General features: G+C 48.5%; 1 protein-coding gene across 1 annotated transcript in view; it reads right to left on the bottom strand.

Annotated features, from left to right (window-relative positions):
* ITGB5 (integrin subunit beta 5) overlaps nucleotides 1–11,489 on the bottom strand; it is a 57,945-nt gene extending 46,456 nt beyond the window's left edge. Inside the window, exons 1-3 of the mRNA XM_058028582.1 lie at nucleotides 11,384–11,489; nucleotides 7,310–7,395; nucleotides 1,215–1,419 (exon numbers count right to left, since the gene is read on the bottom strand). Coding sequence (XP_057884565.1) covers nucleotides 1,215–1,419; nucleotides 7,310–7,395; nucleotides 11,384–11,489 — 397 coding nt within the window. The remainder of the gene's footprint in view (nucleotides 1–1,214; nucleotides 1,420–7,309; nucleotides 7,396–11,383) is intronic.
* Between the last annotated feature and the right edge of the window lie 11,712 nt (nucleotides 11,490–23,201).

Consider the following 23,201-nt stretch of genomic DNA (forward strand, 5'->3'; position numbering starts at 1 on the left):
TTTTCTTTAGTAAAACATCAATATTTCTCTTTTCTGTATGCTCATGAGAGCTGTCACAAAACTGTAAGCCTAAGAAACCCACACCAATAGCTTATAATGAATCAAGCTTTTATATTTGCTTCTTATCTTTGCAATAAAGAGCTTTTTTCCCTCTTCAGAAATGTCAGCTGCCAAATTTTTTCAAGAATTCTAAACCCACATTAAAGCCTCCCCCCACCATGCAAAAACTTTTGATAACAAGCATGCTCGCATAGCTCAGATGATCTGTTCCCTTCTAATTTTTAATTAAAAGGAAGAGATTGAAGAAAAGTGATGGCTCAGGAGAATGAAACAGGGATCTGGCTACAGTCCAAGGCCTGAGTCACAAGTTCAAATCTCCATCTTCTGCCTTGATCCCGAAGCTCTTTTGCATACTGACAGAAAACAGATATGTGGGTTTGTTTCCAATTTATAGAAGGATCTGTCTCAGTTTAGAGTCATGCCCTGTCAGCTTAGCAGAAGGAACCAAAGTTATTTTAACCCCTTCCACACAGTGATTCCATTCTGAAGCCGAGCAGGTTCCTCCCAAACACATGCAGGTGTTAAAGCCATTTCTGGTAGCAGTTGTGGGTGGGCTTTGACTGACTTTGCCCAACAGCAGTGTCCTCTCATGGAGGACATGTGCCCCAGCCCCAAACCTGTTTGTGACTCACCAGCAAAGTTCAAAGGTATGGAAGGGGCCAGCAATCACCTGCTTTAGTGGGCTACAAGGCCACAAGCTACCAAGTGCTCTTGGCAAACCCTGGCCACCCTTCCTGATGCAGACATCTTTTATGAAAAATCCTTCCCTTGGAATTTTTCCTCCTGAGAAGCTGAGAGGCCTCAGGAACAAAATGTAAACAAATGGTTATCTGTGGAATGCAACAGGTGCATCTGTGATTGGCCCATGTTAGATGTTTATAATTAATGGCCAGTCATGGTCAGCTGGCTCAGACAGAGAGTCTGAGCCTTTGTTATCATTCCTTCTTATTCTATTCTCAGCCAGCCTTCTGAAGAAATCCTTTCTTCTATTCTTTTAGTATAGTTTTAATGTAATATATACCATAAAATAATAAATCAAGCCTTCTGAAACATGGAGTCAGATGCTCATCTCTTCCCTCATCCAAAAACCCCTGTGAACACCATCACACCCTCTCTCCCTCCCCTCACACCCCACGGAGCCGCTGGGGACTCACCAGGACGAAGACTCAAGGCCACTTTCTGAGGAGTGATCTGTGTGACATCCAGGTGGCTCTGGCCAGAGCCCTTGCTGCTCAGGGGCACGTTCCTCAGCACGCTGATGCTGCTGCTGGGGCTCTCGATGGCTCCGGCGCAGCCGTTCGCAAGCAGGTTCTGCAGGAAGTCACAGCGGGACGTGATGGACTTCGTGCTGCTGAAATCCTGCGGGGAGAAGAGGGACAAAAAGGAACTGGAGGGGAATGCATCGATCCCACAGCAGGGGCTTTGTTTTGACATGCTGGTATCTAACAACCAGGTGATTACAAGGAGAAGCTGGTGTTCTTTGTGGTGACTGTTCTTGGAAGGAGCCCACACTGAGCCTTGAGACTTTCAAAAGGATCAACCAAAAAAGGAAGTTCTGTGAGGATTTGAACACTGAGTTTGCTCACAGAGCTTTGAAACAGAAACTTGAGCCTGTGTTTTCAGCCCAGCCACAGCAGCAGCACCTGTTCCCATCCCTGGCCACAAGAGAGCAAGGCAAAGCACTTGGTTTGCTGCAGGGACAGCCCATTGCCATCCCTATTGTTTTATGCACATGCACCGTCTCAAAGGAGCTTTGCAAAAGACAGAAGAAAGAACAAGGAGGTGGCACTGAGGGAAGCAGGACCAAGCCACCAACCCAGAGAGGGCCAAGTAAAGATGTGAAGCTGAAGACAGGCTGGGTGGCTCCATCTTCCCTGGGTGAGGTGCATCCCTACACAAGCACTGTGTGGGGAATAAGGGAGGTGGGAGAAACTTCCCAGGAGCTGGTGAAAATGCAGACTGTGCCCACCACAGAGAGTCAGGCACCGGCAGCAAGGTGCAGGCAGAGGCCCCCTCCCAAAGGATGGGCAGGAGCCTCCCAACACCCATCCCAGAGCTGCAGCCCTTGCTGCGAGCCCCGTGCGTGGTGCACAAAGCAGCCTTGTGCAGGGCAGCGCTCAGGAACAGCCGGGAACACAATGCACCCTTTTGCAAGAGCCTGTTTGTTAGAATGCCTTTTTTTTTTCTCCCCCAAAAGTGCCAAAGGGAACAAGTCACATGCCCAAAATTGACTGGGTTTTCAACAGTCGATTCCTACTTACTTCTGCACTACAACAATAGAGACAACACTCTTCAGCTCCAGGGCTGAGGGACTAAAATGACATGAAATAATGCAGAGAAGATGCTTGCAGCCATGCCAGCCCCTCCTTCAGCTGCTCAGCCAAAACCAGTGTGGGGCTGAATAAACCTCACTTATTGCTGAAACTGCAGCATGGCAGAGGACAGGAGAGACATGAAGGAGGGAGAGGCTCCTGACAGATGCTCATGGGGTGATCTCCAGGGGTCCCTCAAGGACAAGCCTGGATACGGGGCCCTGGGACACAGACAGAGGCTTCCAGCTGCATTTTTCTCACTGCAAGGTCCCAATGCTATTTGAAAAATGAGAGGTTTGCATTCCAGCATCCAGCAGCAGGCTCCAGCCAAGAAACCGACGACGGCGCATCAGATGGATGCGAACACAAATTTCTTGGAACGCGCCGTGTAAACAGATGAACTTCCAAAAAAGGAGGACTGGGACTATTTAAATCATCTCCAGCATGACAAAATAAAAATCAGAATCTCTCATGAAACTGAAAACAACGCCCAGCCTTTCAGAGCAGCACATTTCAGGCAGCCTTGGAGAAGAGTTTTTCCCAGATGTGGTTTTGCCTGGAATCAGCAAGGACCTGGTGGGGTCCAGGTGCTCCCCTGGGCCTATCCACCAAGCAGCAAGGGAGGAGATGCTCTCCTGCTCTCCCAGTACCCAGCTCCACTCTGGAAGCACTCTGGAAGATGGATCCCCAGCCCCTGTCAGTCACTCTGGCTGCTCCAGCCCCCTGGTCGGTGCTCAGAAGCTCACAAAGGGGAATGCACACAGGCAGACAGGATGAATGGAGACAACAGTGGGACAATTACATGCTCATCAGTTTGACAGTTTGAAGACAAATTGCTCCGTTCATGCTATAAAAATGGAGAATAGCACTCACTGTATCTAATACCTAATTCCTGACTAGACATGTCCCTATCATTCAGTCCATCCTGTTCTTTTTGATGAAGATCTCAATCACTTTTCACTTTAATCAATCCAGTTCTGCATTAATTCCATCTGAAACATGCCTGCTTTCTCCATTAAAAAACAAACAAACAAAAACTTGACATGCTCCCTTTAGGAACATCCTTAACTTTCTTTCCCCATTCTCTAGGCATACATTTCTGAGATGGAAGAGGATGGGGTAAAAACACCAGAGGGTGCCACTGGGGAAATTTCAATTCACTTACTCAAAAAGGACATTTCAGTTTAATTAATGTGCATCTCTGGTTTCCAGGTACACACATAAATGCATCCACATAGGTAATGGACAGATGAACACAGCTCATCCACTTTGTCTAACAAATAAGAGGAGTCTCTGCACACTGGTACATTGCTCTCCAAAGCAGCAAAAAAGAAAATGTAATGGTGACATTTCCCCCCCATACTGGTACTCCCAAATGCTCTTTTGAAGAGCTTCACCTCCTGCAATCACCCCAGGAAGGTTTATCACAATTAAAACTCCCACCTGTCTCTCACACCTGCCCTGGCAGCTCAGAGGACAGCACTGAAGCCACTTCCTGAGCTCCCTGTTCTCCCCAGCAAACCCAAAAAATCCTGCTCAGCCTGGGGAACCAGGTGCCACTGCAAAAAATTCCACAAGCATCCTCTGGTCCCACACATGGAAACCAGGCTGCCACAGAGATACAGCAACCCCACAGGCCAGCGTGCAGCTTCCAGTCAGAATATTTCACCAGCACCATGCCAGCAATTTCTCATCATTTCCAGCCTCTCCTAGACCCTGCAGTTCCTCAGTTCCAGCATGGATGGACAGGCTGCAGCAGCCTCCATCACACCAGGAGTCATCCTCCCTCAGAGAGCCCTGCTTCAAGGCATGCTCAGGTGATGGTTAGGGCCACATATTCACACCTCCTCTTCTAAGTGCCACTGAAGTCACCACCCTTGAGGCCTGCCTTTGAAGGTATTCTTCCACAAGCCGGCAGAATCGATGCCTGCTCCCAAATTTCCAAGAGCCCAGAGACCTGTGGTTAGCTCAGCAGCCCCGGGAGGCTCTAGGGCTGCTGCACACCAGAAGCTGCTGTCCTCAGCTCATCCATCATCATCCCTTTGGATGGGAACAGGGATGCTGAGCACAAGCAGGAGTGGAAAGAAGTCCCACCAAGGCAGGGGATGAGATGCACCCTGTACCAAGAGGTTAGGAGGTGGCAGTCATAAAACGAGAGCACCTTGCCTGCTCTGCTGCAAGATCTATCTGTACACATCCCCTTACCCTCACAATTCAGGGCAGTGTAAATTCAGGAAACCTTATCCCTCCTGGGAAACTATTGGGAGAGAGCTCCCAAAGAATCTGGTATGATGGTACCACCAAGTGATATTTTCCAAATATTTCCCCAAAGGAAATACAAGAAGGTGTACATATACATGAAGATCAATTTATATATAACTATACAATGTAGTTATAAATACAGCTATAAATAGAAATAAATTTATTATACACAATGTGTATAATATATTTATATATATATAATATATATTATTTATATATTATATATAATTTTATATATATATAAACTGTATTACAGACATCTCTAAACATACTGTATACATTATATATAGAATTATACATGTACTGATTGACTTCTACTATCTATATTTACTGACAAAATTATTAATTGTTGCTTGCAAAGTCGATAAAAGCTGGCTCAATTTGCTCACAAACCAGTAAAGCAAATGCAAAGGGAGCACAAAATACACACAAATCAGCTGACTGAGGTTCTACCACAGCACAGCTGCAATCTGTGGAACACACTCCAATATCTTACCCCTGATATTTAAAGAGCAGCAGAACTATAAGATTTGACTGGCATGTATGCATCCAGAAAACACAGACAGCAAACTGCAGCCAATGGAAAGAGCCAAGGAAAACACATTAAGAGTTATCTAATAAATTTAATAAACCTGACTAGGCTGCAGCAGAGGGAAGGGGAATAAGGTGGTGAAATGACTATGAAACGAAGGTGGATATTATAGAGTTTATAATATTACTTTAAAACTTTCTGAAGTTGAAAAACTCCAGGTATCTTGGAAATCCCATTACCTCACCTGATGATCTCAGCTAAAGAGAAATAATTAGTTTCAAATAGTACACTCGTAAAAAAAATAAAAATAAAAAAAAACACCAAAAAATACAGAATTAGGATAAGAACTTGCTAAGTTTTAGCATGTAGCATGTAATAGGAACAGCAGCTTTTGATCACATAGCTCTTGGCACAAAACACCTTGAACTGTGTATTTTTAAATAGCTTCTGCAGGCTAAAGGTCAGGAAGTACTACAGGACTTCCCTGTAAACACCCATCTTCCTCCTTGGCCCCTCCATTCCAGTCAGGAATTTTCTTTTTTTATCAGTAACTATCCTGTTTGCATGATAAGAGTCAGGCTGCCAGTCCCATTAGTACAATTAGTGGTCACAGTGACCACCAGATAAACATTTCCACTTGCAGCATTCTGCAGAAAGTTGTCTTTCGATGCCAAGTAAAGGAAAAAAACCCAAAAAAAGCACAGTCCATTGAGTACCCATAGCTTAATAGCCAGCGTTCCTGGATCCAGTCTCACCACCACAGATTAGCTGGCTGGAAGAGGAGCTCTTACAGCTGTTTACAAGATGTCTCAGAAGCAAGATCTATTGCTTTACCCTTTCCCTTCTGCACACCAATTGCCTGGCTGGAAAAAATAACCCGGGAAAGCTGTGACACTGTTGGTGTTTGCAGCATTACAGGGTTTTCCCTGCAGAGCTGCATCTGTGCTTGGCAGTGAAACATCCACTGAAACACACACAGTGCCTGGGGCAGCCCCCAGGACCCAAACCACAGGGACTGGAAGCCACCTTCACCCCACATCCATCTCCATCCCCACCCATCCTCCGCCCTGGAGCTGGCATTTACCCCAGGCAGGGAGGGGAACAGCAGAGGGGACAGAGCTCAGCATCATCATCCTCAGCTCAGCAGCACCAGGTGAGGTGAGGGCCCAGGAGGGGACAGGGATGGCCACACTAGAGGAATTAGGGCCAGCAGGGAACAGAACAGCATCACCACTGGCCATGCCCATCCAGAGGTTCAAGATCACCTACTGCTCTTTGGGATTCTCCCATCCCAAAGCTGATTCCTGACACAGCAGCTGTGCCAGCCTGTTTCTCAGATTTTTCCATGCATCTGAAAGCATCCATACTTCTCTCCTGAACACCCAGGACAGGCACTAAACAGACAATTGCTTTCTATGCATCAAACATTATTAGGGCTTTCACCACATCATTTTCTCTAGAAATTGTAAGTCTGCTTGATAAGACATATATTGGATTATATATATATAGACCTAAACTCATGAGCAGCCCCTAGGGAACAGGGGAAGGAATTTGCAATTGCTCACAAACCAGGAGGTGCAGCTGAATTATGGATAAGCAGCTTCAGCACCAGCACAAGGATGTATTTTCTCTCTCTGAAGTGCTCAGTTACTCTGTGAAACTCTTGGCACCATGCCAGAAGTATGGGCCACCCCCCAAAATGACACAATAGATTCAGAAAGGAGAATTTATCTTTGTTACGGACAAAGAGCCCATGCCAGGCCACACGACAAGGGACACGTAGCAGGACACCAGCCAGGGGCTTGGGGCTTTTTGGGGAGAGAGCTTTGGAGCAAGGCTCCCTGAAACACAGAGCCCATGCAGGGACCCAGCATCTTGGAAACAAGAAGGTAATTGAAGGGGCAGAAGGACTGAGGGAACAGTGCTGCTCTGTGAGGGTGTGTGGGGGTCAAAGTGGGGTCAGAGACTTATTTCCTATGATGTCAAAGAGCTGAGGAGTCCCACACACCCGAATACACTCGGCATGGAGCATCCTCTGGCCTCACTCAGCCCTTGTGGCAAGTCAGGAATAGGCAAGGTGGGAAAAGAGCTCCCTTCCAGCACCACAAAAACCATGAAAGTCAAACAGGGTGTGCCCACCTACCTCCTTGGAGCACCAGGCACACTTGGGATGGATGAGGAGACACTCTTCACAGGACGTGGCGCTGCCACTGGTGCACAGATTGAGACCTGCAGCAAGAGAGAACAGTGTGGGCTGAATGGTTATTCCACTCCAAAACAGGGCTTGGGGGGGTTCTGAGACATTCTTAATGCTAAACACACTGTAAATCCAAACAAGAGCAAATAATCTCCCAGGAGCCTAAAAGGCAGGAGAAGCTGTAAATCTCTCTTCACCTGTAAGGAGGTGTTGTTTTCTTTTCCCGCCCTAAGGTAAATGAAAAGGACAGAAACTTCCTTTGGGGTGCTGAGAACCTCTAAAAAAATTACTGAATCTGGTGATTTTTCTTTACTCCATTTCAATGGTGTCTGGTTAATCAAAGAGTCCAGCTGCTCATATGCCCAATCAAACACTCCCATTGCTGTAGGCAGAACTCAATAACTGTCTGACCACTCTGAAGTGTGGAGCTGGCTGTCCAAAAGCCCAAGATGCTGACTTTTAAAGACACATCTTTAGACATATCTTCTCATTTTTTCTAGCTGAATATATGGGGAAACCTCTCCCCATAATTTTCATATTAAAGCGCTCTTGCAACATACTCATCTCCCCTTCCCGCACAGCTGATTCTCACAGTGGACTCACGTTGCAGTACATTACTTTTATTTTACTACAAGAGACATTTCCACAGGATATCCAGGTTAAGCCTTGCAGTGTGTTTGCACTGGGACATGTCCAAGGCAGCAGGGGTGGAAGGGCACCAAGGGCTCTCCCTGCTGTGATCCCAGCACCAGCCAGGCTGATGCTCTTTGCTCCTGGGTTGCTGCTGTCCTGCAGCACAAGGGGTCCAAGCAGGTTTCACTTATAAAATCCACAGTTTGCACTTTGGGCTTTAAAAATGAAGTGGAACCACACAAGTAAAGCCAAAGTAGACATCAATGGTATGGGCTCTGAATGCAGCAGCTTGTTCAAGCTTGCCTGTGGCTATGAATGTGCCCTTCCACGCCACTGATGGCCCAGCTCCCCGGGGTGCAGCTATTAACTTCCACTGTCAATAAATGATTAAAGAAATCTTCAGCCGAGGTTTCAGCACACAGGCTGCACACTCCAAATGAAATGCCTCAGGCTTGAACTCCCAATCTGCTATTTTTTCCAATCCAAATGTCAATAAAAGCATTGTCAGGCCTCTATTTTCAGCCAGTTGCATCTTCAGAAACTAGTGCACCACGCTGCTGCTGGGTGTAATCTGCAGATTCCACAGAGTTGCCAACAGCTGCTGAAGAGTCCCATGAAGTTTTCTCCTGACCCAAGAACTTTCTGCCCCGAGAGCTTTGGAAGAAGAATTTTTGCTGCATCCCATGTGAATACTGTGCCAAGAAATGGAAAGCAGTGGCTGCCTGGGTCGCTCCATAAGGGGCTGAGCTGTGAGCACAGGAAGCAGTGAATCAAGCTGGACAGCTGGAGGAAAACCTGGCATGCCCTGGACTAAAAACAAAAAGAGGATAAGCAGGTCCTGTCAGTCCCTGCAGAGGGCTGGCCGTGCCAGAGCCCTGCACTGGCGGGTCCCTGCTGCCCACAAGGTGGTTAGCTCTAACCCCAGAGAGCCAAGCCCTGCACTCCCCCTATGGCTCTCATTCAAACAGGCTCCTTGGGCTCATTCATGCCAAACAAGAGCCTTCTTAAGAGTGTGGGCTTTTTTTTTTTCCTTCTGGCTGTTACCACACCCCCAGGCATTTCATTCCTTTTTTGCATTCAGAAGTGATATTCCAGCTCCTGGACACTACAAGAGCTCAAAACATAAATATGTAGCATAAAGCAAAATGTAACTTGTTCAGCTGAGTTAAAATTTAGACAGCAATTAACACTTGCATTTACAAACCCCACAACATGGCCCAAAGCCTGTCCTTGAGAGCTGCTGCTGCTCTGGCAGCTGTGCACAGGGTAACCCAGCTGAAATAATGGGCTTTATACAGCAAATACTTGCATTCCTACCCTGGCTACCCAGGCCTGGCTCTCCCACAGCTTCACTCGCCCATCCGCATGGAAATATTTACCTCCATTCCTGACTGCTGGTTTTTGAGAGTTTACTTAGTCACAGTAAGAGCTGAATGAAAACCAAGTCTCCTCCTTGCAGTGCGTGCCATGACCAAAGCAGCCCACGCTCCTGTGGCCAGCCATGGGGTGACATTCCTCCCGGTGGCAGCTTTTGAAGTCTCCAAGTATGCTTTTCTTTCCACTCTGCAGCAACGCTAAACCATTTCCAGCATTGTTGTGAAAACAGAGCTTTGTGAAGCCCTCCAATTTCAGACTGAAACCTGAGCTTTTTGAGTTGGAGTTAGAAACACGCAGGGTTTTCCAGATGCAAGTCTTTGCTGTGCTTGGTCCAGTGCAGTCTTTCCCAAATCCAGCAGAGGAAGGACCTGATGATGCTCATGCCCGTCCAGACCCTTGCAGATGCTGGGGCAAGTCACCCACTGAGACTGGAAGGAACTCAGTCTGCTCTTTGGACTGTGGCACATTTAATGAAACCACTCCTGAAAAATCAACTGAACTTCTCATAATGGGGAAAATTCCATCCAGGGTTTAGCTGGGATTACTCTGGAGGTGAATAATCCACTCCCTGCACTGCCCACATACAGTCCTTCACACTGATGCCACTGATTCCTAAGCACTGCACCCTACTTATTTTGCACAGTAGTGTCCAGCAAGCACAAAGAACATCTCCAAATTACATCCTTGCCTTGGACTGAGCTGCAGGAGAGCCCAAAAAAGTAGAAGACGACAGTGTATCCCACTAGACAGCAGAGATTTTGATACATCAAACTAGAGATGCAGAGCAAGATAGGAAACTCTGATGAAAGGTACTCATCAAATTTACTCATAAAGATGCTCCAGGCAATCAGACCTCATTTTAAACCTGTTCTGCAAGAAATCCTAGTTTGGGCAGCTCCTCAAACAGAGGTGAATGTACTGGCTTGCTTAGGGAAGACAGATTTTAAAAAAAAAAAAAAAAAAAAAAAAAAAAAGTGATGCACTTTATACAGCTAAGCATTAAAAAGGAGCATTTTATCAGTGCTTGCAATAAGCATTTTAAGAGACCCGAGATGGTCTGCTACAATACTGAACCATCACTTTCATGGATCAGGCACACAAAAAAAAAAATAAAATTAGGAAAACTTCTCCTGAGCTTTTGCAATTATGTGCCACAGCACTCAGCAAGATGAGCCTCTTCCTAACATTACTCATTAAAATATCAAGCACTTAGAGTAAGTACTGGAATGGTGGACTTAGGCATTTTGTGGGGTCCCTGCTTATAAAAAAATTTCCCCAAATGCTCAGAGAGGGGGGAAACCCTATTTCCAGTAGTGCTGGAGCAGAGTTACAAACTGCACTGCAGTTCACGTGTGCGTGTGCAAACCGAGGGCATCCCCACGAGGGACAGGGACCTCTGTCTGGGTGCAAGGGAGGAACGATGCAAGGTGAGAGCGAGGATCCCGGTGTCCAGCAGGGCACAGCCGTGTGCGGCTTTCTGCTGCTGCTCCTCATCCCATCGATCATCACACCGGGCAAACACCCCGGGAAGTGCCCACCCTGAACAGAAGTGGCTGCAGCCGCTCCCATTAGGAATACACATAGAGCGAGCGGTATAAATAGCAGTTCCGTGCTTTTTAAGGCGAACACCCCGGGGATGCGGTCCGTGCCCCGCAGCGCTGCCGGAGCCAGGCGGGACGGGGCCGGGGCCGGGGGGGATGCGCGGAGAGCCCCGGCAGTGGCACCGCGGGCAGGGGACAGCGGGGACAGCGGGGACAGCGGGACAGCGGGACAGCGGGGACAGCGGGGACAGCGGGGACAGCGGGGACAGCGGGACAGCGGGGACAGCGGGGAGCGCGGGGAGCGCGTCCCGCCGGCTGCGGGCGCACGGCGGGGGAGGCAGCGGGAAGGGGGCGAGAGGAGCGCAGCGCACGGACGGTACCGGAGCGCACCGAGGCGGGTCTGGGGGCCAAGCCGCCTTCCGGAGCGGCGCTGGCGGGGCCCGGGGCGGCGGCAGCGAGCGGCCCTTACCTCTGCCGGGCTGCAGCGGGGCGGCCAGGAGGAGGAGGCGCAGGAGGAGGAGCGGGGGGGGCCGGCGGGCGGCGGCGGGGGCCGGCAGCCCCCCTCGGCGGGGCATGGTGCGGCGGCCGGGGCGGCCGGGCTGCCCTTCCCGGCCGGGCCCTCCCCGCCGCCTTTTGTGCGGCCGCGGCGGCGGCGGCGGGAGGAGGAGGCGGGGGCGGCGCCGCGGAGCTGCCCGGGGGCGGCGGGACGGCACGGCACGGCACGGCACGGCACGGCACGGCACGGCACGGCACGGCACGGCACGGCACGGCACGGGGCGGTGAGCGGTGCCGCGGTCCGGCTGTCCGTGGGTCTGTCTGTGCGTGTCTGTCCCGCTGGCGAGGGTGCGCTGCCGCCTCCCCGCCCCGCGCAGGGAGGCGTAGCCCCGTCCGGAGCGGGACCCGCGGGCACGGCCGGGCCCACGGACACGGGACACGGACACACGGACACGGACAGGCTGCCTCTGCTGATGCACATGCAGCCGCCCGGCCGGGCACGGGCAGACACACGGACACGGGAGCAGCCGCGCAGATGCACCCGCAGGCACACGAGGAATGCGCGCCCGCCTCTCCGCTCGCAGCCGGGCTCGCACTCATTCCCCACGGGTCACTGCCCGCTCTTACGTGGCGCTTTTGCCGCCGCAGGGATTTTCGCTGTGCAAACAGGCTGTGTCCCTTTCTGGGTCCATTGCTGAAGGGCTCCCTGAGCCGCGGCACCCGCTGCACTCACGGTCCGGCGGCTTCTGGGCACGGTCCACGCCCCCGGCGCTGGGACATCAACGCTTCGGATCGAGAGGAGGCCCCGGATTGTGATCGTGTTTGGGTTGCTGGAGAGCTTTCTGTAGTTTTCTGCTTTTAAAATAAATCATAAGTCATCCCTAGAGCTGATCATTGGTTTTAAAAGCAGTTTATAGTAACAGGTAACTTACTCATGACCTGCAGACCTTCATGACACCCTCATGTCTGCTAGATCTCACCATCAGATCTTGCTTAAAACACATGTTCTCAGACAGAAGTGATTAACTATAATACCACCTGCCAAAATTCCCCCTTACTTGCATGGATTCCCAAAGCTCCTCTCACAAACCTTGCTGATTTCTTCAACCTCCTCATACCCCCGGGAGAAACCAGGTTTGGGTTTAAAGTGACTATTTGTTGTTCTAGGAAATACACACCTACTAAAGTTGTTACATTTTAACTGTACCAGGGCCGCTAAATCAAAACAAGTCCTGGTTTGGCTGTGCGAGAGTCACAACCCTACTGCTTGCAACCAGGGCACAAATATCACTAATTCCCTCACCAAAACCTCTGCCATGGCAGGAGTGTGGTGTGTGGGACAGGCAGTAACCCACAAGCTGCCCTCAAGCTTTTGGCTGTGCTTAGGGAAAGGGACAGCATCAGCTCTCCCTGTTGTCCCAAAAACATAAGGTGCTGTCACCCTTTATTAATAATAAAATTAATACTGGCCATGTTGGGGCTGACCTGGACGTGCAAGATGTGGTGTGTGAGGACTTCGAAGCAGGCTGTTCCTCTGTGGAATATTTTATATTCCTGTGGGGGAAAAAAAAAAAAAAAAAAGGAAAGAAAGTGAAATGCAGATCCTGCACTTGCAAGAGTTAAAGTACCCAATTCCTGGGTAATTGCATTACTACCCAGAGAAGCCTTGTGCAAACCTGGATCTTCTGGCCATGCCCAAATACCCCAAGACCCAACTGCAACTATGACTATCCATGGATAGACTCATGTTTGAGAGCTTTAAACTATTCCTGGCTGCAGGAGCAGGGAGACACTCATCCCTCATCCCTGCATCCTGCCATGCTGCCCTGGGAGCAGTGGCTGGAGGAGCTGATGCCCAGGCGCAAGTGGCAAATGAGCAAGGGGGGAAAGGAAAAGCAGGGCCATGGGGTAAAGAAACCCCTTGGAGGGAAGGGAACCACCTTCTGAGACTCAGCTGTGGCATCTCAAGGGGCAGAGAAGAGGGCTTGAGGAGGCAAGCAGTACTTTCAGAAGGAATGTGCTGCAGCAGGACCAGAGCCAGGCCAGACACAGGAGCTCCCCAGTCCCTGGTTATTTTTAGCTGGGCTCACTCCTTCTGCAGGCGCTGGCACAAGCACCTGGTGCTCGCTGTGCCCAGGCTGTCCTCGTCCCACAGCCCCCTTGAGGAACCCCAAGAGAAGGGGGAAGGCCAGGAGCTGCTGCTGTGCACTTTTGGAGCAGTAAGATATTGTTGATGCTCAACATCTGCTATCAGCCATCATGTTTTTCAAGCCAGATCCTTTGAAGGTCCTGCAGAGTCACAGGTGGCTTATTCTATCCCAGTATAGCACCAGTGACCAGCATCACTGTGTGCTGTGTACAGGGAGGATCCCAGGAGCCACAGGGGAGGAATGCTGTGGCTTCCCTAATGAGAAGAATGTTAACACCCTTCTCTGAAGCTGGTGCTGTGCTCCTGCCCCACATGCAGCAGCAAAGAGGATGCAACTGCACAAATGGCCAAAGAAACATCTGTAACACCAAGAGGGGGAATTCATGGTGAACATGAGGTGGGCAGCTCAGTTCCAGAAAGAGAAGGCAGCCTTGTGTCCCTGAGCTTGGCCACCAACTAAGAAATGAGGCGTGAGCAGGGGTAATGTGTGGCCTGAGATGAGATCCACAGAGAAGTTTTGGTATAAAACCTTCCTGCTTGCAGGTGGCAATGTGCCCTGGTTGTTTTTCTGGAGTCAAGCATGGGGTGGCAGTAGATGCCCCAAAAAAAGATTTCCTTCATGTATGAAACCAGATAACCCCTTGATCTTCCTCCTGGGATTCCCTTGTTCTGAATAAGGGATTGAGAAAAAAGCTTTTGGTGCCCATGTCTCAACAGGATCATTATGGACTCAGTAGAAGATGAGTTTGAGGCAGCACCAAGGTTTTGGGAAGAGAATAGAAAAAGGGCTCTGTCTCCTGGGGATTATGAAAGGAAGACCTACAGCAAAGACTCCCTTCATCTCCAGAACAGCCACCACCACAGCCTGGGTCCTTTCTCTCTTGACCATCCTGTCTACAAAATGCCATTCCTGAGGATCACAAAGTCCGTGAGATCCCTCAGGCTCCTTCAAGTGTTTACGTGCCACAGCCCATAAATACTTGCCAAGGCCCTTGGACTTGGCTTTTCAGTATCACTGCACAGTTTTTCTGTAACAGAGAGAGGAAAATCCCTATTTGGAAAGGCTTGATCTTTATGTTCATTTTCTTATCACTTACACTTTAACCTGTGGTTAAAGCAGCACATAAACCCAGGGTGTCTGACCTGGGTATGGATTTTAAAGTGATGTAATTATAAGTTGATTCTCTGTCTCTTTTATGATCAGTTATATAAAATCCTTTATCTAAGATACTTCTAGTGTTCTACAGATAGGTTTTCATTGTCCTATTTTCCTTGGGGCAGGAAGGGTGGATGAAAGCATCTGAGTCACATCTAGATGTCTGCCATGGCACTAAAGAGGTTCTGATTTTCAGTGGTGATTCCTTCTCTCTGCACAAGTCTGAGCCACTCCCAGGCCCTTTCAAAAGCCACAGCCTGCTGCAGGGTGAAGCTCCATCTCTGCCTTAGTGTTTCACAAAATACAGCCACTCTCCAGCAGCAAAATCCTGGGACATCTCTGACTTTCTCCCATTCCCAGACTCTGTGGCACAAGTTTAGGTTTGCTGCTTCCTAGCAGCTCCAGCTGGAAGAAACATCACCTGTCTGGATGTGACTCCTTACAGCCCCATTATTGGTACACCTCATTCAGCCACCATACCTGCAGTAAGGTCAGGATCCCAGGCACAGCTCTCCAGTGTGCAGCAAAGACCAGCTGAGACATCTGAGATTGCCTCTTTCCAGGAGTCAAATGGCTGGATAGGAATCCAGGAGCAGCCTGGTTTCATGGTGCACAGCAGGTCCTGAACACCCCTCAGTCCTTTGGTCCAAGCAACCCTCCATGCAACAAAGGATGGCCGAACTGGAATTCAGATGGCAAAAAAGTGGACTGATTTATGGTTTTAATGAAAAGGAGCTTTAGAAGAGCTAGGGGCAAACTGGGGTGTAGGATCAGGGATGGGAAATAAAAGGCAAACTCACCTGAACATTGGAAACCCCCACCGTGTTGCAAACAGTTCCTGTGCTAGGAAAACACTTCATTTTCCTTTCCAGGTCCTCACCATGCTGTTTGCTGTTCCTCCTGGCTGTGCCGTGGTGGGAAAGAGGGGACAGAGACACAAGGTGTGGGCACTGTGCAGCTTTGCCATCCCCGTGTTGCCCCCTCGCACAAGTGAGGCACAGACCCGGCTGCTGGGGCTTTCACTTCCATGGAAAAAGCTTGTCTCTTTCTTTTTCCAAGGAAGCTGTAAAAAAAAATACAATTCACACAAAATGCTTGTTAGTAATAGGCAACTACCACGTGCCAAAAATTACAATAATAAATTTAATCCTATTTCTATTCTCTGGCTAAAGATGCAGCACATGTTGCTGCTGCCTGCTATAAAAATAGATATTTTTACCATCTAAAGATGGTAAAAATACCTCTGTTCTCAGATACTCAAGAGCAACACTACTCTCAAACAACTCCTGACCTGCTGAAGAGCAGCATTGCAACACTTCTGGGAAGCAGAGAGCAGCACCCAAAGGGGTTTTTTACCAAATTTTGACTCTCTAATAGATGAAAAAAGGCAGAGCTCAGAATAAATCTCTGAGCTAGTCCATGCCTGAAGCTGCTGGGCTGGAAAGTGAGGGAGGTACAAGGGGGAGACTTTCCTCTGTGGTACATAAAGCTGAGACAGGGATGATGGAGTTTGAAGCCAGCTTGGCCAAACCTGGCCAAGTTTTGGTGTGCCTACATCCTCTGGAGCAGGCTGGGAGGCACTTGGCTGCCTGTCTGCAGGAGGGGCTCGCTGATGTGCTGAACTGAAAATGGTGATGGGCATCTCCAGCCATGAGCCATCCCAAAAAATATGCCCCAATCGCCAGGGTTCAGTAATGCTCCATCAGAGGGGCAGGAACGCGCTCGGCTGGGACACAGGAGAAGGTTAAAAATTAGCAGCTCCATGGAAAGCTGTGTGTGTATCTATTAATGGTTAGCCCCAAGGAAAGGCGGCTCATGGAAAGGTTCTGGCTCTGCTGTGCCTGATCCTGCGAAGAGCCAGCCCCACCTTGTGGCCGGGGGTTCTGATCGGAGTTGGAGGGGAACGAGCGGCAGGAGGCTGGGGCAGCCCAGGGTCCGTCCCCACCACCCTGCAGGGCGAGCTGGAAAACATTCTGTCCTCCTGCCCCACATAAACTGGCCCCACTTTGGTTAGCACTCCGGGAGAAGATGCTGGATGCATCTGGCAGGGGGGTCCTGCAAATGGAGAGCCCAAAGAGATTTCTTTGTATGCCTTCCGTTTCTCCTGCATTTCATGTAGGGGGAGCATCATTAAACAGATTGAAAATGTCAGCAGGTAGAGCCAGCTAGGCTTGGCTCCACTGAAATCTCTGGCAGAATTCCCACTGAATGCACTAAAAGTTCCTGTTTTAAGCACCTTGATGAGCACAGTGCTCTGGAGGCACAAAAGGGGTTCCAAGGAATTCACCTGGGTCTGTGCAGTTTGGAGCTCACAATGCCCCATGCAGCTTTTCAAATCACAGCTGACACCTGGCTGTTTGATCACTACCTGAAATCAATCACTGGATTCCGGTTTTTTGCTTATTTTTCTGGCAAGTGGGTTTTGCCCAGCATGAGCTTGCTGCAGAATCTGTTCACACCAATCTTGGAAGGACAAAACAGTCGAGAAATGCTGAAGAGCCTACAAGGAAAGGCCTTGCTTTGAAAAGAATAATAACATGCACATGTTGTAGCACAAGTGCAGCACCAGCCCTGCTTCAGCTAAAGGAATGATAAACAGGCCCAGGCCCACAATTCCTCCCCAGAGACCCCTATTCCCATTAATGTCAGTACAAGTTAGGCACTGAAATACCTGCCTGGACTTGACCCCTGTTTCTCACCAATTTAAACATTCCTCTGCTTGAGAGGGGATTAAGAACCTTAGCACTATAATGACCTCTTGAATTCATTGACTGTTCCAGATATGAAACATTTCTTCTTTTAACTTTTGGCTGATTTACCCTATAAAAGATCTCTGTGGATAAAAAAAAAAAAAAAAACTTGAGAGAAAGCCTTTTTTTCCCCCAAAGTCTCATTTATGCAGCAGACTTTCTTTCCCCAGCTACATGCAGACACCTAGGACTAGAGGGGAGGCAGAGATTCCCTAATCTTACCCAGGCTCATGTCTTGTAGTATGGAACAGGCAGCAGTGCCACCAGTGAGGGTCAAGGGGAGCCCTCACAGGAGGGCTGGGGGCCTTCCTTGCCCTCCCACCCACCAAGCTGTGATGGATGTGACTGTGGGAAGATGTGAATATCACCTTTGAAAACTGGCTGCCAAACAATGACCAAACAGGGAAACTAGCTGGGTTTCCTCAGAGTGGCTCCAGTGGTATTAAAGTTTCAGAACAGGCAAAAAAAAAAAAAAAACCCCAAAAAACCAAACAAAAAACCCAAACAAACAAACAAACAAACAAACAAAAACCAAACAAAAAACCAAACCAAAACAAAACAAAAAAACCCCAACCTCCCAAAAAAACCCAAAACGTCCCAAACAAACTAAAAAAAGAAAATGCTTGCCTGCCATAGATGCCTGCCTAAAGCAATGTTGGATCCCTTCACAGCCCCCTCTGGAGTCCTGAGCAACATTTTTTCATTTTTAATTTTTCTCAGTACCCTATTTTCCTTTTTCTTTGTCTGACCCTGCAAGTGTCCCAGTTCCCCTGGAGGAGTCTCTGCCATGTTTGGGCCAGCAGCTGGGCAGATGTTCTCTCTCTGCTCCCCTTGGTGTCACCCACACCAGTGGGTGCTCTGGGGGACACTGCCTGGGGCTGGGAGACAGTGTCCAGGGGACTGGGAACACTGAGAAGCAGGTGAGGCACAGCTCCTTTAGCTCCTTTATAAGATGTTTAACTTCCACCAGGAGAGGGAGAGTGGGAGCTGTTGGTCTCAGTTTGCTTCTCCTGGAGAGGAGCAGACTTTGCTCTCCAGAGGTTTCTCTTTGGAGCCTGTGTGTGAAAGGCAGCACCTTCCAGACTCAAAAGAAGCATTTTGCATTTTTTCAGTTGTCTGTTTGTGAAATTTTCCCTTTGTTTCTTTTATGAGGCCGTTTTTACACAACCAGCAGAGCCCCATGCTCAGCACCTTACCCTGCCTCTCTTTATGAACAGCCTGGCCATAATTAGGCCATATAAAATCCACTATGTACAAATGTCACAGGCATCACCTTTCAGCCCATGCTGCTGTTGAATAAAGCAGCTCAATGCATTCAGAAGCTGAGAAATGTCCCCCTGGTCCAGGATGTCCATCCCATCCCAGACTGGTCCAGCAAGTGCAACAGGACAGACTGTCTTGGGGCCCCAGCTTCTTTTGCAGACCCTTTCTCCAGCACCTCCACTTTCTCATCCTTTTGTTAGGGGCTGCATCTCTCAAGGATGCATTTGCATCCTTGAATTTGTCTAATCTCCTTTTGAACCTGCAGATACAGCACCCACAGCATCCTGTGACAGCAGGTTCACCAACTGTGCTTGTAGTTTTTTTCCTGTCTGCCTTACACTGACCTTCTCTAGCATTGTGTACCCCAGATTCTGGAGGGTGTTTGGCTGCCACTCTGAGTCAGGGCTTTGGAAACTCTTTAATGATGGCTGTGCACCTCAGTGAGCCTGCAGGGTGTGCCTGGCAATGCAGCTGGGTGCCACAGCCCCCACACCTGCACCACGGGATGTGCTGCTCCTTTGGCTCCCCAGGATCAGGGCCTGGTCCCAGCCACTTTAACAAACACTTTTCCTGTTTGACCTCATCCCTCCTCTTACCTCAATGACAGTGGTTTCACTTACCCTTCCTTTACTCCTGTTACCTCTTTACTCTGTGTTTTCCTTTTCCTTCCAGTTGCTCCAGCTCCTCCAGCACTGCAGACTGGCAGACATGGGGAGCTCCCCAACAGCTTCAGCTGTGAAAGCAGCCACAAAGTTATCACTGGCTTTCTCTGCTTCATCATCATCCTCCCCATCTGCCCTTCTATACCCTTGTAGTCAGCATTCCCACTGATTTCCTAGCTGCCTTTGTGGCTTTGGTGTATTTAAAGAGCCTTTTATCAGCAGCTAGAGCATCCTTGGCAAGGCAATGTACAGATCTTATTTTTAGCCCTGTTTCTTTCCTGTTTAATTGTGACCTGACATGTTTTATGGGTTTCTTTGTTCTTAGACCACTTTGGGCTTTTAGAGTTGGCTTTGGGGATTTTTTTTCTGACAAGTTGCTATAAAAATCAGTGTTTTCAGCCCACACCCCAAAACCTGGGAGAGGTCAATTTAATGCTGCTGAGAACCCTTAGTAAGCAAAGCTGCTCCATATTCCCCCCACCAACACCAGACACATGGCATTGAAACAGAGAGCATTACTGGGCTAAAGCTAAAAGGCTGAAGGATGGGAAATTTGGATAAAATAGCAATTGATGACTTTGCAGCTGCCAAACTTGACAAATGTCACTGGAGTGACAGAGGAGGCAGGGCTAGGCTGGCCTTGCTGTAGATTGTGGGTCACTGAACCACAAATTACCAGCAGGATCCTCTGTCTCTGGGTTGTACCAAGGTCCAGTCACCTTCCTGAGCCTGGGTGAAGTTAAGGTGAAGTTAAGTCTCCCATAAACCAGGAGCAGTCATGTTCACCAGGACACCTGCCTGAATCCCTCCAAGCCTCACCTGAGTTTCCCCGCTCTCCACACCAGGAGTTTCTGTTGGGAAGCCAAGGAGATGAAAACCTCTTGCCAGTGGAGAGGCTCCTTTTCCCTTACCCCTGTTCCTCCTGTTGGAAGGAACTCTGTCATTCACCTTGCAAACAGCCAGCCATCAAACTCAAGGTACACAAGAAGTGAAAAGTCAAGCCCAGGTTCTTACCCCACTGCCACCCACAGCACCCACCATGCCCTCCCCTCCCACCCCACATTGCTGGAACATGCTTGGGTATATCTAAATAAATGTAGAATGGCACATGGCTGAAGCTATCCCAAAATTCCCAAGCAAGTATGTGTTGTAACCAGGCAAACCTCTGTCCCAGCTCCTTTGGCACACCCTGTGCACACATGCCAAGCTGTACACTCTCCAGAGTGACTTCTGGTCTAGGATAAAAGTTGGTGGCAGATTTGAGTGGCAGCCTCTTCCCACCTCCTCTTTGGGTCATGTGCCAGCAGGACACTCTGCCTCTCAAGGGAGAAAAGGGATGAGAGAACCCAGGGTGCAAAATGAGCTGTGGCAGATCCCTGGAGCCTCTCAGCCTGCCTGCAGGCATGTCCACACTCCCACTGAGGACCCAACTCAGCTCCTTTCCTCTGCCTACTTGGATTTTGAAGGATGTGCAGCTGAAACAAAGCATGAGTCAAGAGGCAGCAGTCATAAAACTCAACAAAGAGCTATTTTGCATGATGACATTTCCCAGAATAGTCACACATTGCTAATAGACAAACAGAAGTGAAATATCTGGGAGTTTGCCCTTTCGGTACAGATTTCCAGTCCAGATAAAAGAACTGTAACAGCCTTTGAAATGCTAAAAAGGAGCAGGCTCCTGGTATCTGATTGCCCCTCCCCATGAAATGGGCTAAATGACAACTGGTAGCAGTTGCAGAAATTAGCTTTGAATTAGAGCAATGAAAATTCCTCTGCAGTTAAATGATGCAAACACCTGACAGGTTTTGCTGGTTTTATTACCAGTGATAGCACATGTCGGGATATCACACCCTCAATAAAGTTTTACTGCATGAAAGTTTCTCATTCAGCATTCACCTGCATTTCCAGCCTCTGTTGCTTTGCAAAAGAATAGGAGATAACACTTGGCCAGATTCTGCCTTTATCCCATCCATTTTCCAGTGTCTCACCACATTCAAACTTCCCCAGAGTGGAGTCTGCATGGGGTTAACAGAGTGCTGCAGACACCAGAACCTTTTCCTGCTGCTGAAAAGTCAGAGAAAAGGGAGGGAAGAAAAGGACTGAGCAGAAGGATTAGAAGCTGGGGGCATCTCCTTCACCCAGGTTATTATGGAGACACACAGGGCTCAGAGAAAAAGGGGCAGCAGGCATGGGAGGCACACATTAAATTGTTGGGGGAGGGAGCTGGTCCAGCTTTTCTAGCCAGAGGAAAAATGGGTGTTTCTGCCTCTTGTGAGAAGTGTAGCCACCTCACCTTGCTTTGCTCCTCACAGGACAGTACTCTCAGAGGAAAAGTCAAGAAAGTAGGAGCAAATCCCTCCCCATCCCATGAGCAAGGTGTCATGGGCAGTTAAACCCAGCTGAGCATGCAGAGATGCACACAGATGGTGGGCTTGGCTGAGGCCACCAGAACCTGCTCTCCTACAGACCCTGCCCATGCCAGACACTGAGCAGCCAGGTGACAGCAGCAAAGGGGACAGGAGTGAACTGGGAGAAACAGTGAAACCTCAGGAAAACAACAGAAAATGGCACCTTTTCTCACCAGGCTGAGAAAGCAGGGTCTGCCTCCTTTTGCTACAGAAGCCACATGGGAAAGATCAGGACTGTTTAGGCCACAGCTTTCCATCACTCAGCTGCCAAGTGGGAGCTGGTTTTGATCATGGAAAGACTGGAAACAAGCATCTGCATAGAATCCTGGTAATCTCTGCAGCCACATACAGTGCTCTCTGCCACTGACCCCCAAACTTGTCATTTAAGCTGAAAGACACATCTCCTCATCTGGGCCACTAACAGCTGCCATCAGACAGAGCAGCTTGTCCAGCATTTCAAAGGAGACCCAGCTGCAGCAACTACACAGTTCCCACCAAAAAACCTCACTGAATATTGGTGCCAGTCTCACAACAATAAACATTTTAACTTCATTAATACTTAATAATATTTCTGAACTTCTGAGTGAAACCTGGGTGCTGAAACTAGTCTGTGCACACTTGTGTCTAAATTCTGCCTAAATTTTAACATAAAAACGTCTCTGGAGTTTAAAAAAAACCAAACACTTAAATCACTGGGAGGAACATAAGAAAGCCCTGGTACTGAGAAAAAATAATGTTTAATAGGAAAAGTTAATCTGCACATATAACCAAAACACAAAATACAACAGAATTAAATGATTATATAAATGATTGTAATCTATAAATATATGTACATGTGTGCAAAGAAGTATTTTATATAAATATAATGTTAATGGCAGTCAACAGATAATGCACACTCAGTAAAACACAGTAAAATATAAATTCTTTTACAGGCTGATTTATTGACTGTATGTAAGAAATTTTTTAAAAACCCAAACACCAAGCTTATTATCATTCAAACATAAAGACTGGAGAAGAAAGAAAAATGCTAACACTTTCCACAGGAGCTAAAAATGTAAAATCAATGCAGTTTTGCAAGATGAAGAAGAATAGTGTTTGTTTGGAGATATTGTATCTTGCCATTGTATTGGGAAAGAAGGCTGTGGAAAAAGTCAGACAAGTGCCATTGTGTCACACAACCCATGTCAGCAGAGATCTGAACAGAATGCTTTCAGATGGGAAATATTGAGGGGTTGAGAAGAGTGAAAAAAACCTGTATCTAACACAGTAAATTGAAACAGGTCAGATTCTCACGAAAAACAGTTTTCATCTGCCCAAAGCTGTAGTTCAAATTAAGTGAGCACAAATCCAAGTGAAGCTCTGGGAACTGATGTTCTTCAGCATCACACATATTGCCTGGGCCAG

This window comes from Melospiza georgiana, chromosome 7 (genome assembly GCF_028018845.1).
Source record: "Melospiza georgiana isolate bMelGeo1 chromosome 7, bMelGeo1.pri, whole genome shotgun sequence".
NCBI classification, from domain to species: domain Eukaryota; kingdom Metazoa; phylum Chordata; class Aves; order Passeriformes; family Passerellidae; genus Melospiza; species Melospiza georgiana.